The sequence below is a fragment of the Papaver somniferum genome, chromosome 5 (genome assembly GCF_003573695.1).
Source record: "Papaver somniferum cultivar HN1 chromosome 5, ASM357369v1, whole genome shotgun sequence".
NCBI classification, from domain to species: Eukaryota; Viridiplantae; Streptophyta; class Magnoliopsida; order Ranunculales; family Papaveraceae; genus Papaver; species Papaver somniferum.
In genome coordinates, this window is record NC_039362.1 from 151,612,223 (window position 1) to 151,627,682 (window position 15,460).

General features: G+C 35.3%; 3 protein-coding genes across 4 annotated transcripts; 1 reads left to right on the top strand and 2 right to left on the bottom strand.

Moving 5' to 3' along the window:
* Positions 1-7,204: 7,204 nt before the first annotated feature.
* LOC113277985 lies at positions 7,205-9,720 on the top strand. Its single transcript, XM_026526939.1, has 2 exons — positions 7,205-7,508; positions 9,108-9,720. The coding sequence occupies exons 1-2, from the start codon at positions 7,351-7,353 to the stop codon at positions 9,430-9,432; spliced, it is 483 nt and encodes a 160-aa protein (XP_026382724.1). The 5' UTR covers positions 7,205-7,350; the 3' UTR covers positions 9,433-9,720.
* A 580-nt stretch (positions 9,721-10,300) lies between these two features.
* Positions 10,301-15,150, bottom strand: LOC113283201 (cytochrome P450 89A2-like). Of its 2 annotated transcripts, none has more exons than XM_026532378.1 (4): positions 15,053-15,150; positions 12,279-14,877; positions 11,502-11,572; positions 10,301-10,977 (listed from the first exon to the last, which is right to left on the bottom strand). In XM_026532378.1, the coding sequence occupies exon 2, from the start codon at positions 14,697-14,699 to the stop codon at positions 13,158-13,160; it is 1,542 nt and encodes a 513-aa protein (XP_026388163.1). In that variant the 5' UTR covers positions 14,700-14,877; positions 15,053-15,150; the 3' UTR covers positions 10,301-10,977; positions 11,502-11,572; positions 12,279-13,157. The 2 variants fall into 2 exon arrangements, with proteins under 2 accessions (XP_026388163.1, XP_026388162.1); XM_026532377.1 differs by having other exon boundaries at positions 11,502-11,577.
* On the bottom strand, positions 10,438-11,975 carry LOC113279875. Its single transcript, XM_026528522.1, has 3 exons — positions 11,888-11,975; positions 11,502-11,572; positions 10,438-10,977 (listed from the first exon to the last, which is right to left on the bottom strand). The coding sequence occupies exons 1-3, from the start codon at positions 11,973-11,975 to the stop codon at positions 10,438-10,440; spliced, it is 699 nt and encodes a 232-aa protein (XP_026384307.1).
* Positions 15,151-15,460: the final 310 nt, after the last annotated feature.

The following is a 15,460-nucleotide window of genomic DNA, read 5'->3' on the forward strand; positions in this document are numbered from 1 at the left end:
TTCACCAGTGATCATCATATATTCTCCTTTATGGATGGATACAGCGGATACAATTAGATGCGTATGCACTATGTCGATGCGCCAAAGACAGATTTTCAGACTCCTTTTCAGCATTTTTATTTTGTTGTGATGTTTTTTGGATTAAAAAATACAGGCGCCACGTATCAAAAAATGTCGGTCCCAGACTTTCATGACTAACTACACCAAGTGATTGAAGTGCACGTAGACGATATCATGGTAAAGTCACGATGACGAGCGGATGGCCCTCACTAATTGCGAAAAATATTCGAATGGTATTAAAATTCAAGTTAAAAATGAACCCGTTCAAATGCTCGTTCAGAATCACTTCAGGGAAATTACCGGGTGTTACAGTTACCAATGAAGAAAATTGTTTACAGAAGTTATATCTCGACGATACAACCCCGAAATACTGTCAAAGAACTACAATGCTTCATAAGAAAATTCTCCTTCATGTTGTTTTGGATACAACTTGAACATTTACTAAAACAAATCCGTGAACCTAATTACAAAGAGAACTTGGATGGTACCAAAGACCAATGTCCAAGAATCAATCAAGTCATATCCAACAAACTAGGTCGGATGTATCTATTATGATTGATTAACGCACAACCTGTGATATTTTAATTATAAAGATGAACAAGGAATAACATACGCACCAGAAATTTTGTTAACGAGGAAACCACAAACGCAGAAAAACCTCGGAACTGTCCATATTTGAACATCAAATTGTATTAAACCGCTATAGACTCTAGCCTACTAGTAAAACTTCAGACTTGAAAGTAGTTGGGACCGACTAACGTCACATCGATTCAGTTACAGTCGCGCTCCTTATGCCTCTTGAATATTGCAAGACTTTGCGCAATTGATTCCCTTACCTGACCTTTACATCCTAAGAGTTTCTTCAACTCAATTGAAGACTTTAAACCAATATGCCTCCCACAGATAAGCCTATATATGATTCTGTTTTGATCAAAGATCAAGGTGAGATTGGAAATCGTTTGCAATAGACACAGTCTAGCAAACCTCAAAATGACTCCCTAAGAGTAGCCTAGATTATTATTCACCTCACAAGTAATTCCTACTTCGATTTCAAGAAAGAATCATTATAGAGGAATATACCTGTGGAATCACAAAATCTGAGACGAAGAAATTTGCGATTTCTATCTATCTCGCTTGTTGGAGATAAAATCTCAACAATCAGTAGCAAAATCAAGATACACGAACTATCAAGATAAAGATAGTTGGACCTGGCTTCACGAATACTTAGGTGAAATCTTTTTAGTCGCTAAACCTAAAAATGTTTAAGAAGAGGACTACTCTACTTTACAACTAGGACACACAAGTGTCTGGGATTCAAAGATACCAGATGCTTGAGGTTCTCCTTATATAGACTTTCAAGATCAAGGTTGCTTTAGATTTAAGCTAAGGTAGCTTTGGAATCAAGCATTCAATAATCATCATTAGTGTTAGAGCATAGCTCGGTTGAACTCACCAAGCGTTGGTATGTCAAGTTTGGTTGTCATATTTTAGTATCAAAACTCATCTAGAGTCGCTTGATTAAATACTAGATTCAACTTCGTTTAGTTTAGACTAGAAAGTCTAGAAATGTTGAGACGTACAAGTATTACTCTAAAGACCTGAAGAATGTGAAGAAGTAACGACTACAACGACGACATCATCCTTCCGCTTGAGGTTAGTAATATTGACTTGATCTTGTTTCCATTCCTAAAGTATCTTTCAAGTCGTGATATATTGAAAACATAACATGTGAAGTTGTATATATTGTATATAATATTCTAGTGATGTGATTTGGTCATAATAATATGATCAAAGTGTCAAGGAAAACATATTACGAAGTATGAACGCTTATCTTTTGGAACTTCGTAAGTACGACATCGACATAATCTATTGTATATTGTTATTTGATTATGTGTGCATTATTTAGGAACGATTTCATCCTATGAAACAATGTTTTATAACATTTGTTTAAAGGAAGTACATATATGAACTTGTTTCATAATCGAAAGGAAATCATGACTGGTCTTGTTATTCTTTAAATATCTTTTGGATGACCAATGAAAGATGACTTTGGTAGAACCTATCTTAACTTGTTGAGATTGATGGTATAACTGGTCATAGCCTATATAATATAGTTAGTTGCAATCCGTCATGAGCTTAATTGCTAGTTGTAACCGATCACAATCTATATTGGAATGCAAGTTGCAATCGACCTTAATTTACTTTGGGAACCAAGGTATAACCGGTCACAAGATGAATTGGGAAGATAGTTGTAATAGAACACAAGCTACCTTTGGGAAGCAAGATGTAACCGATCACAAGCTAACTCAAGAAGTAAGGTGTAACCTATCATAAGATACCTCTGGGAAGCAAGGTGTAACTGGTCACAACCTGGTTTGGGAAACATGGTATAACCGATCACAACTTACATTGTGAGGTTGGTACAACCGATCCCAACAAGCAAAACCGAGTTTCCAATATTCACATATTTCTGTAAAGTTTTGTGTGAAATTTGGAATTAAGGTTTGCTAAGAAACTTCTAGATGTCGACATATTTGAACATGTACATAACTCTTATCATTTATTTTTCAAATATATTCCTTGATACTCAAGGTGATTCCTGGTCCGAAAAGGTGAAAAACATTTAATTATGATTTTCATCATATATATTTTAATTACCAGCATTTAAAACATATCCTCTGGAATATATTATTAGTTAATGTGTTAAGCTAATAATAAAAGTTTTCCATGAGAGTTTTCAGAAATATTGGTCAACATTAATTGGGATTAGGAAAACCGAATTTAGGTACTTTAATGCATATCTTGAGAATATTTTCGGTTTTGTAATTTCCTTGTTATCCAAACATCCTTGGTCTATAAATATTTGAGTTTGCATTTCTTGCAAATCATTCTAAAAGCCAGAAAAACTTCATTTCTTGTTGTTTCTGGTAGAGTCGTCTAATCGGGGAGGAAAGCATCCTAATTAGGTGAAATCTCTTATGACCGCTCGCTTAAGAACTTCTGTGGGATCAAGAAGCTCTACGAGTATCGTTGGTAGGGAAACTAGATAATTGCAGTGTTATTAGTTTTGGATTATTGATTTGATTGACTAACGGTTGTTGAAACTTTGATTGCACCTAATTTGTGTATTCTTGAGAATCTTCTCTTCTGATATAAGATTCACTCAGACTAGATCAAAGTATCGATGGGATCTTTAAAACCATCTTCAGATCTAAAGACATCTTGTGATAATCCATTGTTAACAGACTCCGTTCTTTGTGTGATTGATCACAAGCGGATTCAAGTGTTGTTGTGCGGGTATTTAAAGGCAATAGATGATTCGAAGAAGAAGAAGATTTCTTATTACTTTTCGTATCTTGTGGATTTAGTGCAAAAAAACTTGATCAGTTGGGATCCAACTAGAATTGGTTTATCTTTGATAGACTTGATTGATTAGTTGCGTGAGATCGACATCACTTTATAGTTTCTCTTTGAGATCTATATCGATTAAGTGCAAATCTAAACTTGATCATTTCGGTAGCTATTAGATAGACTGATCTAACCAGACAAAGGAGTTTATTAGATTAAACATAAGAACCTTTGTCAACAACTCATCTTTTCTTTAGCAAGATTGATTAGAGTGGTCACCAAATAGATTCTTCCTTTGATGTTTGGAATACGATTCAAATGACTTGTTATTCACGTGTGTGACTCTAGAAGTCGAAGGCGCAGAGATACTGAGGGAACTAAGTATCTAGGGGTAGTCTACTTGAGCTCAACTATATGAATTTTGTATTAGATTTTGTATAGCGGCTTAATTATGAGAGTATTCAAAACTGGAGAAGGTCCCTAGGTTTTTCTGCATTTGCAGTTTCCTAGTTAACCAAATCTTGCTGTGCCATTTACTTTACTTTTCGGCATTATAATTGTTTTACTATAATTAAAGTAAATCGCACTAGTACGTCAATTCCTAATCACTTTATATTGATCCTATGGTAAATCAGTTTCAGACCGTAACTATTATCGAGTGAATATCAAGTTGTCATATTGTCTCGACTTTGTCCATAGACGATCACACTTGGTACCGGACTTATAGGTTGATATTTAAAAGATTGTGGTGTATTTGGGTACCCTCGTCCTTAAATTTAGATAAAAAAAACTTGACCTAAGATTAACATAACAGAATATACACCCCGGTCAGGATGAACCGTGTACAATGACTTGTTCATGTAAGGTTAGCCGAAACTAGCCAGACGAACAGTAAGATTAACCATTTTCATATAACACTTTAAGACTTTAATCTTGAGTCACAACCATAGGTTATAATGTGATCAAATATGTCTATATAGTATTTTTAGAGAGTTGTTCAAATACCGATTATCTCATAGAAATAATTCTGATGCATTTGAAAATATTCGACAAGGTAAGTACGTGTACTACTGTTCGTGAGCATTTTTGTCATGGTACATGTATCGGGTTTGTATACACTTAAGACAAAAACGGTTCCAGGAGTCAACATATCAGTTTGCATTCTAGGTATGTGTACCATCCTGGTTCACGAGTCAACAGACTTTTTAAGGTGTATATACCGGGTATACGTACCAAAAGTTGTTTTCGAACTATAGCTAAGCCGGTACATATACTTGGTACATGTACTAGGGCTCCATACCTATAACAGTTGTGCCAGTATGTGAACTGGTATGCATACTGTCATGTATCCAGATTTACAGTAGTTTTACATCTCTCTAGTAATCAATTTGAAACATTCCCGAATAACATCAATGACACATATCACCGTTTCAGGTTATTTTCAAATGATTAAATCTTGAATCAAAATTTAGGTCATAAACAATAAATTGTTCTCAACCAAATTCATCAAGTATGAACAAATGTTTTTAAGCTTAGTCAACATATTTCGAAAATGATTAACAAGATAAACTTGACTCGAAATTTCTATTATGCATGTAATGTCCTATTTAGTCATGCGATATTGTCCCATAGATAGAAAGGTGAAAACTTGAGTAATAGGTGCTTCAGTCTTCACTTACCTTTTGTTGATGAAGTTCTCCAAAAGCTTCGGTTGATCCTCGCCTTCAAACGGTAGAAAGAAATGATGTCTGGTACTCAACTACACACTTCTATCCTAATCCAAGACTTGACTAAATGTAGACTAGAAATCAAGATACAGTTTTGATCAACTAAATTTGACAACAAGTTTGAGATAGCAACACTTGTGATTTCGACCGAGCAATGCTCTAACACTGAAACATATTGTGAAAAATATATGACTATCTTAAAATCCGTGTTATCATTATTTCACAACAGTTTAAGAACATTCTCAAGAGGAGAAAAATAAGGTCTCATAAAAGCTTGTCTCTTAATTCCTTCAATCGCATGGTCAGGAGAAGTAAAAAGATTAGGACAATGATGATAATGTCCCACAATGCTTCAAGTATCTGGGGTTTGGATATTTTTCTCCTGAATCTCTAAATAAGGAATATTGTAAAAAAAATAATATCAAGGCACATGCGGCTACTTTTGACTACTGTCGTGAGGGAGAAAATTTTCTACATATAACCATCAACATCACCTTTCTTGTTGATGATCATGGTAGTGAATCTTGTGAATCTGAGAAATGTTCACAGAGCTCCCTGACCAATATTGTCTTTCTGGAATAGTGAATTAGTCTCTTACAAAATGATTTTACTCAATGAAGAAAATCTTTAATCGGGATAATTCCAACTACCATAATGAAAATAAATAGTTGAATAAGAAACTTCGGAATACGAAGTCACAATTTGATCAACTCAAGGAAGATTAAATAAGACCAAATAAGCTTATCAATGATCTTAACTTGAGTCCAAATGATAAGGAACGACTTGAGAGTGAAACACTCAAGTTAAAGTCAAGAAAAATCTCATAAGAATCAATAAAAGTCATCTAAGCACAAAAATGAATTTCGGAAGAACTCTACCAATATATATGTGACGAATAACATACCCAATTCTTCTAAGAGCATATGGCATCACCCTCCTCGGTGCTCTTTAACGGTTCATAATCGAAGTCATTGTGCCACGAACAACAAATAATCGGGAAACTGGTTCAAAAATCTGCACGCTCTTTTTGGAAGAATCATTCTTATAAATCCTTCTTCTTACAACATTATCCACAAACACAAATATCTGAAATTAAACGACAGTGTTCATATACAGAGATAAAAGTATTTATGTTTCACAATCACATTTTATTTACACCCTTCTTAAGACATTGTAGCGCATTAAACAAGAAGAATACAAGAGATACTCTTACTAAGTTTGCATGATTACAACTTTTTTATTTATTTATGCGAGTATTCTCACACTATCTCATATTTCGGCACCAATCTTTTACAAAGCCCAAACGATAATGAGTTTGAAGTTATTATTTGATGATATGCTCCTTTCATAAAGCTATTTATTTCCAGAAAAATGATTTTAATTTTCCACTGTTAATGTTCAATAATTGATTTTCAAAACGATAGATAATAAGGTAATAATCTCACACTCTTGGATTCCATTTTTAACAAAAATATATAATATAATTTTATAAAAAGAACATATCACCAAATTTTCTCTATCAAATCCGTTATTATTTGGATTTTTGGAAAAAGAAATATCGGTGCCAAAACATCAAGATAGTATGAGGATAGCCATGTTAATTTAAGTTTTCAGTAACTATTTCTTGCGATTTTGCCAGACTATTCATTGTTTTCGTTTGCGTATAACTGTTGAATGACGAAATTTGAACTTGAACGTGTGAGGGGTATCATTGCCAATGCCATATGTACGCGAACTCATAAGTCATTGACTCATTTATTTTTTGAAGCATAGTCATTGCGAAAATGCTTCTCTTTCCCCCATCCATGTAAGTAGTGGTTTGATGCCATATAAAGGGCCCGTGCTAACACCAATCCAAGGGACTAAAATTTGACACTTCACGGGGATATGGGCGGGGTAAATATGTGGGGGAAGTGTAGCGCGGTCGTAGTCATTGACTCATTGTCAGAGCCTTGAAGGAGTTTTATGTAATTTAAAATGGAAAACGATAGTTTCGAGAAAGAAAGAAAGAGAAATGGCTCCAGAATCTAAACCAGACATTTAAAACCAAATAAATAAAAAAAAACAAGTGAGACATGTTTGACAAGAAACAGACAAATCTCTGTCTCTCTCTCTAGTCTATACATTTAAAACACTTGACACAGGCACTACCATTACCTTGAGAGAGTGTGAGTTAGAGAGATAGAGGATTTGAAAGAGAGATTTGAAGAAGAAAATGGAGAGTTCTACAGTACTGAGTCGACTCATTTTAGTTTTATTCATTCTAGGGTTCGCAGTAACAGTAGCAGAAGCAATCAGGGGTCATCAAGAGAAAGAAATGGTAAGAAGACCTGGGTTTATGTACTCAAGGATCAGAGGAAGGTGTACACCACAGTAAGCATCATCAACTTACTCTTATTAGATAAAAAAATGTTATTAGAGCACATCTTACTTTACTGCTTGTTTTCAGTAGATTTCTTTTGATGTTCAGCTAGGAACGAAAATGAAAACTATCTTTGAGATACCCCGTGAAAAGGTTTTTACGGTTGATCCGGTTGACTCGGAATCGTTCGACTTGATTCATATCTGTTATAGGTTTAGTATACTGGATGACTGAGTCAGAACTTGTATATACCTCATTTTAGGCCTAACTATGTTGTAGTAGTACAAATTTGGATCTACAGATATACGAAAATGTGGTAGAGGAATCCAATGTTAGGGTCTGATGTGGGACCCACTAAAATCTTGGGGTCCCCTGTGAATTGCTAGATCTTATTCGACTCTTCAGATGATTTCCATTCATCAAGATTCAAGACGCTGATCAATGGTCATAGGTCTAACCTCTTCTCATTTCTAGTTTAGACCTGATAAAACTTGTTTAAACACAATTAGTATAATTTGAGAAATGATTTAGTATAAGTATGAACCTTTATACACTTGTACCAAGTTAGAGGCTTTCGGCGGTTTCGTTGAGGTCCTAGGCAGGTGTTTGTAAGGTGAATGGGCGAAGTCGAGGAATGGGTGTTGGTTCTTGGGACATTTCATGACTAATTAAGGTATCTTATGTTATGATGGGGGATAAATGATTCTTTGGTCTTATAATCTTTAACAAACAATATGTCAAATTTCGCCATACCTTTCTTGTTTTGTTTGCATCTATCTCAAGTATTATTCTTCACAAATTCAAAATTCAAACATATGAGCGTTGGTTTTCATGCTGTTTTAGATCTATTTTTACTTTAAGTTTGCCTTTTCTTTTCATTTCTTATGGTAGTAAATGTCTTTTGTTTATCCTAATTCTCATTATGTAATTATTACATGCTTTTTCTTAGAAAATGTGACAATTGGTCTTGGTAATTGTTAAATAGTGATATCTTTAACTTGCTTTGAGGAGAACCCACCATGTGATTAGTGGGGATGTGGTTTTAGTTTTGGTCAAAATATAAAGTTAAAGCTTCATTCAAATCTTCAAATCAAGTGTGGTCCGTGTGGAAGTAAGAAAACAGTCTACTTAGTAAAAATACTTACACTAGCAGGTCTGAAAAGTAACATAGACTGGTTGTCACACCGGACTCTTTGATGTCATCTCCGGAAGCAAGAGGGGAGAATGAGCTTTGGCCATTAGGGGTAACTGAATGGTTTCTGAAATGAAAAATCTGTCGGACTTTGAGTAAGCTTTTTTGTCCTGTTGGCTTCTTCTTCTTTGGTTAAGCCATATTAAGGTGGCTTGTCTTAGACTCCTCGACCATGAAATGTGGTGCTACAACAAAACACATAAACTTGCAAGATTGGTTATGTCTAGTGACTCTATTTGTTGGAGTCCAGATTTCAGAATTTATTGAGCTACCTATTGCTGGATTTCTAAACTTCTAGAGTTAAATCTCACTGTTTATAATATTTTATGTGCAAAGAAATCTCCCTGTTTATAATATTTTATGTGCAAAGAAATATTTCTATAAAATCTGGAAGAATGCTAAATGTGATTCTCTTCAGGTTTTGGAGCAGCAGAAGAGAGGCATGGCCTAGGATGGTCCCACAAACATCATCAGTGTCAAAGGTGTTCGGCTCAAGAGTCTATGAACGATACAGAACAGACTTAACATTGTTAGAAGCAACAGAAAGGAATGACGACAAAAACAACGCCTTTTCAAGTTTGTTGAAGCAATCTAGTGCAGCACTTCTTAATTCATATTCTAGAAAAGACTATCCGTATACGGCTTGGGAAGTAAAGACTGCATTGATTCAAGCTCTTGTCTCAGAGGAAGCAGCAAGTCTTCAAGCCCAAAGTTTCTCCCATGCAAATGAGGCCTGCACGTAGACTTAAGCAAACATGCACAGTATGGGATTCAGGTGCTTATATATATGTTAGCAGCTAAATTTTAGTCTGTCTTTTTCGTTATAGTCAATATGAACTGATGTTCTGTAGATCTCGACTGTTTAGTTGTGTTTAATATCAAAAAGAATGCCCTCTCCTGGGGTTTGATTGTAAAAATACCTTAAGGGATGTATCCTACTCTCTTTCTTAGCACAAGGCTTGTAACTGTGCTTTTAATTTTTTATTTTTTGAGAACAAAGACATGTTTGTAGCAACGGTATTGCTGCTTAATCAGCTGGGTGTTTGTAGTAGATAGCTAAATATGTTGCGATGAAAGTTAAGTGCGCTTTAAATTTACTACATATAGAACTGGTAGTATTCTGAATTATGCTTGGTTTCAAAATCTTTCCAGAATCCCATGAGTCCATGACCAGAAACAAAAAGCTCTATAGGAAGGGACAACAATTACTTGATCCTTTGTAGATACTAGTAACTTGAAAAAACAGTCATGCTGCTAATGCTTGCTTACTTGGTCCTTTGTAGTTTCAGTATACACGAGTACACGAGAATAGGGAATTTTGCTACCAAGGAAGCACATTGGATGGTGACTTGCTTTAGTTTCTAGTAGGATGGCTCGTCAGGAGATGCGCACTTCGACTCATACACAGGATGACGAACTTGAACAAATTCTGGTCTTAAGGAAATAAAGAAAGAAATCACTTTACGGTTTCCTTGATGGAACAGTGAACTTGTTTCTTTCTTAAATATGCGCAGAAAGCTGAACAACTGGGTTTTCACTAACGACGCGCTTCCCTGGTAATCTCTAATTGTACTCAACATCACTATATCATTTTACCAAAAAAGAATGAACAAATACAATAGTTGCTGTAATATTATTTCATTTTATTTTCTCAAATGAATATGTATCAATGAAACTGCACTTTTCTTGTACATCATTTTACAAATACAACAATACACCTACAGATACAAGATAAATACATAGACAGGCTAAAAGCGAACCCAACATCGGGTACATAAAGCCGCACAGTCACCTTTACAGTCAATAGTATAACCCAACACCTTTGGATTGCGTAGTAGAAGGCTCCGAAGAGTTTTCCCTTTAATTGCCCAAACTTTCTCTAAAATCTGAACGTTATTTTTCAGCTCAGTCTCAAGATTACATCCAAGAACCTCGGGGAACTTCTTGAGTAACTTATAAAGATCTTCATCTGCAAACCCTAAACTTTTTAAATAATCCAATATGCCGTTCACAGTCTCAAGTTCTGGAACTTCTTTTGTTCTTTCTTCACCCCAGTAAGGTGAATGTAACTGACCAAATGCTTTTCCTAATATTTTTTCTTCTTCTTCATCATTGAAATTAAATGCAGATAGAGCTTGCTTGCATGATTCCCACATTGCTTTCTCTTCATCGCCTGAAATTACGATCTGGGTTTGTGCAGCTGAATGTAATTCCCACTTCTTTCTTGATACAGATATAGAGACCCATGTATTTCCTTTGATAATGTTGGGTTGAACTATTGGTGTCACCTATTATCACAAGTGTTCCGAAGAGCATAACTATAATAGTTTAAATGAAGAGAAAAAGAAAAACTGTGCTCTTAAAGAAGAAAATATTACACAAAAATATGCAATTTGAAGTCAAAAGAAAGGATAAACTTCTGCAATTTTATTTTGCTTTAAGGTTCATTTCGCATTGTCAAATTGTAAAAGTTAGTTTCACTGGCGTAAGGATTTGGCATCTGTCACCTAGAGGAAACAAAGTACAAAATCACACAAAACTAAACTAGATTGAGAATCATCGCGAACTCGGCTAAAATGGTCTACAGGTCCCATATATAGTCTTCATTATTCTCCCATACATAACAAGCATACCATTTTTCTTATCTTTGTAGTTCTAGCCATTCCAAACTTAATCCACAGTACTACACCAGTTCTAGGATTATATATGATTTTAACTATATTTTTGTCTACCGAATAAAAATGATACTAATTGAGATTCATAATTATCAATCTTAAGCCAGGTGGTGGGTATGAGCAAAGAAGAAACTTACAATTGATAAAGAACTCCGTGTTGCATATTCCAAAGTCAGCACAGGAGAAGCTACTAATTTGGCCAGCATCCCTGCACTGTCAAGTCACCCAAATTAAGATTCAAACAAAAGAACAACCATCACAGAGCTGAACAACTTCTAAATAGAACTATATTACTGTAAAACATGAAAGCCATCCTAGTTGGAAAAGACAGTCGCTATTGATCCAAAAAATTATATATGAACACTTTCTGTATTTAGAATCCACCACTCGTTTATGTTGATCTTGCTAGGATAATGGTTTATTTAGTCATTCAGGAAAAAGAAAAGTTTGAGGCTTAAAGTTGTTAAATCATGCCTAGGTTTATTTTTGATCCACAAAATACAAGGAAATCTTTTCATTGAACCTTCCATGTTTGATCTGTAATTGAAATGAACATTATCTGCCAAACCCTTCACTACATAGAACGTTCTGTGTTGGCACCTCCATGCCATTTGTTAATATGAGAATCAGAACCTCAAAAAGAAACTAATTTTCCAAAACCAGAAAACCAATAGCGTCTCATGCTGAAGTTCATGGCGTCTCTAATTCTTACTGAAACGATACTAGAAGACGAAAAAAAAAAACACTCAAATTGGTCCTTATACGAGTAAATAGTGGATAATCTTTGTGCTGTTTGATTAATTTGTAGCATAGTAATCGTTAATGGTGATAACAAATAAACAAATCACAGATTATTTTCTTTAAAGAAAGAAGAATTAGCAGGTGAAACTGGATTAGATTTTGAGTACTAGTACCTGAAGAAATTGAAAACCCCTAACCAGCAAAATCAATCAGCAGCAGCAGCACCACTAATACGGAGACAAGATGTGATTTTGCAGAAGTTTGGTTGGGATTTTTGTGAGGGCAAGAGAAAAGGTTCGTTGCAGTCACCTTAGCCTATTATTGTCCTCCTTATGGGGTCAACTGACTCTATATCCCAGTGGATAGCCAAATGCTTTTTTACGTGCCGACCCGGCACGTTACTCAGGAAACAGCTCCTGGTTTATCTTGTAAATTTGTACTATATAGTTTTCTACTTTAGGAACGATGATTCTCTTAAAATGCTCGCTAGCTTTATCTTTTTGTGAACCCCGCTGTTTAGAAGTCAGTCATGTCTCCAAGTTCATTCAGTGGTAAATGGAGCTATGTTCAGATTTTCAAGTAGAAATTTTGCAAAACTGATCCTATATGTTCTTCATGTACTAGTCCAAGCACAAATTTTGCAACAAAGGACAATCCGGTGTGCTATTGTTGGGTATATGATTTAATCAGCCGAACGGTTCTATTCCATCTGGAAGCTCTGTACAGACAAAGCTGTATCCGTTTTAAGAACCTCCTAGTTCTCTTTGCCGCAAGCCCCCAATAATTCTCCTAGTTCCAAGAAATGACTGAGCTGTCTAGACTTGCAGTCATAGATCCTGTATTCTTCCTATAGGTTACAGGGTACTGTACTTTCTTCTCTTTCCATTTAGAGTAATTTCTATACATTCAATTTGCTCCTTTATTAAGCTAAACAAGAAGAAAAAGTAAGAACTCAGATTCATGACAGATATCTACATTACCATATTTTCAATCACTCCAATGATCTGACTGAGGAAACTTATTTAAAGCTTAACCACTGACAAAAACAAACACTAACAATCTTGTTTTCTTGGAGAAACATGAGCCCATAACGGATTCTTCATGACAATAGTAAACTCTTGTTTCTCAGACAAATCTATATCATCTCCAACCTTAGCAGTCCACTTGAATTCCTTAATCAAATTAGCAACAAAATACTCAAGATGAAGCATTGCCAAACCAGAAGCAGGACACATTCTTCTACCAGCTCCAAATGGTATCATCTTAACCTCTTTGTTCCCTGTTACATCTGACAATTCTTCATTCAAGATACCATCTTTACTCAGAAATCTCTCTGGTTTAAACATCATTGGATCTTCCCATACTTTTGAGTCCCACCCAATTTCTGCTATCATGACATTTACTGTGGCTTCTTTTGGCACAACATAGCCATCCAATCCTATATCTTGTGTCACTGCATGAGGTAGAACAAAATGGCCTGGTGGGTGTCTTCTTAGTCCCTCCAGTATTACAGCTTTCAAATATGGCAGTTTCTTTAAATCTTCTTCTTTTATCTCATCATCACCAGAATATAATGTTTTGATTTCATCATATAATTTGGACTGAATCTCTTGGTACTTCACTAGATTGGCCATGACCCATTGTAAAGCTGTTGATGTAGTATCAGTACCTGCATTCAAAAACTCAGAACATAGACTGACAATTTCATGTTCAGTCAGTTTTCTTCCACCTTCATCAGGTAATTCAAGATTCAGTAATGAATCAACATAACATAACCCTAAAGATTTCTCATTGTCTTCAAACGTTTTCTTCATTTGTTCTTGTCTTGATCTAATTAAAGGAATTAGTACCTTTTCCTGATCACTCCTCAACTTACGAAAATCTTCCCACCTTTTCTTCATAATTATTTTTGTCAATCTGGGGAAAAAATTCAGAATCTGAAATTTACCAAACCCCAATAAGAAACTTCTCTGAACAGATTCAACTTCTCTAATTTTCTTCTCGTCAAGCTTTTTCCCAAAACACATAAAAACAAGTAAACAAAACATACCAAATTGAAAATGATCAACAACAAGAACAGGGTTTTTCCCTGAATTCGATTCTTTCTTAATACTTTCCTTGATTATATTCAAAACCCAGTTTCGAGCCGGTGAAAAAGATTTGATCTTCGATGGATGAAGAATCTGCATAGTAAGATTCCTCCGAAGTAATCTCCATAAAGGCCCATAAGAAGCTCCGCTAATATTATGCTGATTACTTGAAATAATTTTAGATGTCGCTGGTGCTGGTGGCCGATCAGCAAAAATTGCTCCGTTCTGAATCAAAGCCTGATGAGCTAAACTCGAGGTTGTGATGAAAATTGATTTGCGATGACCAATCGATAAAGTTACAATTGGTCCATACTTGGTTTTGAGATTTCTAAGAGTTGGTTCCAAATCTGCAAATGATTTTCGAAGCCATTGGAAACTGGTTATGATTGGGATTGAAACAGGACCAGGTGGTAATTTCTTAGGGGTTTGAAGAAGATTGATTAAAGCTTTAACGGTTGCACAGAAGGAGAGTGTGATTACGATTATGAACCAGATAGATTCCATTGGAGATGGGGAATGTTGGAGATGGTTTCAAGAGAGACTGTTGTCAGTGTATTAAAAGGTGATTGTATGGCTGAGGTTATTGGACGTGTACACATTGTGTGCCAGGGCGGTGCCATCACAACCACCGGAACAAGTCTTCAACTCACGTTACGAGTCTTATGTTGTTGTTAAAACTTCCCTGTATTCCAGTCAGAGTTTGTTTAGATTATGAAAGATATCTTTTAGATATTCTGTATACATAAATCTCTATATATATCACATGCAAAGAACATAAAAGATATCAATTCAGAATATATTCTTCACATAGATTTTTGAAACTCTAAGAGAGGTGAATAGTTTGGAGGATTACGTACTGAGCTGTCGGACTTCTGTTTCCAAGCCGCATGTGTTGCAAATGAATCTTTATTTGCGTGCGGTTCACATATATATATATATATATATATATATGAGGCGTCACATGAAACAAATGGCCTGCAACAAGGATGCAATACATACCGACTTCTGGTTCTGGAAGCTGCGTGGGAATCAATCAGTTGCTTTTATATTATAGAATTTGCGCGGTCCATGGGAGTACAAGAATACAAGGATAATGCTTTAAAAATAAAAGAGAGTGCTGACTGCTGACGAACACGGTGACACAAGCAGGTTCTTAGCTAAACGTGTAAAAGCTCATTTGAGCCTTGCCAAGAAAAACCCATTTATTATAAAAATATAATAAAAGCCCATTAGGCAATTCCATGTTCTTATTGAACCATCATTTG

Bases quoted from the DNA above. Each gene is read 5' to 3' on its own strand.
- LOC113277985 (XM_026526939.1), top strand. From the start codon at position 7,351: ATGGAGAGTTCTACAGTACTGAGTCGACTCATTTTAGTTTTATTCATT. The intron at 7,509-9,107 runs GTAAGCATCATC...GATTCTCTTCAG, and splicing joins AGAGGAAGGTGTACACCACA to GTTTTGGAGCAGCAGAAGAG.
- LOC113279875 (XM_026528522.1), bottom strand. From the start codon at position 11,975: ATGGCATGGAGGTGCCAACACAGAACGTTCTATGTAGTGAAGGGTTTG. The intron at 11,573-11,887 runs GTTCAATGAAAA...TTGACAGTGCAG, and splicing joins TTACAGATCAAACATGGAAG to GGATGCTGGCCAAATTAGTA. The intron at 10,978-11,501 runs GTAAGTTTCTTC...TTGTGATAATAG, and splicing joins CACGGAGTTCTTTATCAATT to GTGACACCAATAGTTCAACC.
- LOC113283201 (XM_026532378.1), bottom strand. From the start codon at position 14,699: ATGGAATCTATCTGGTTCATAATCGTAATCACACTCTCCTTCTGTGCA.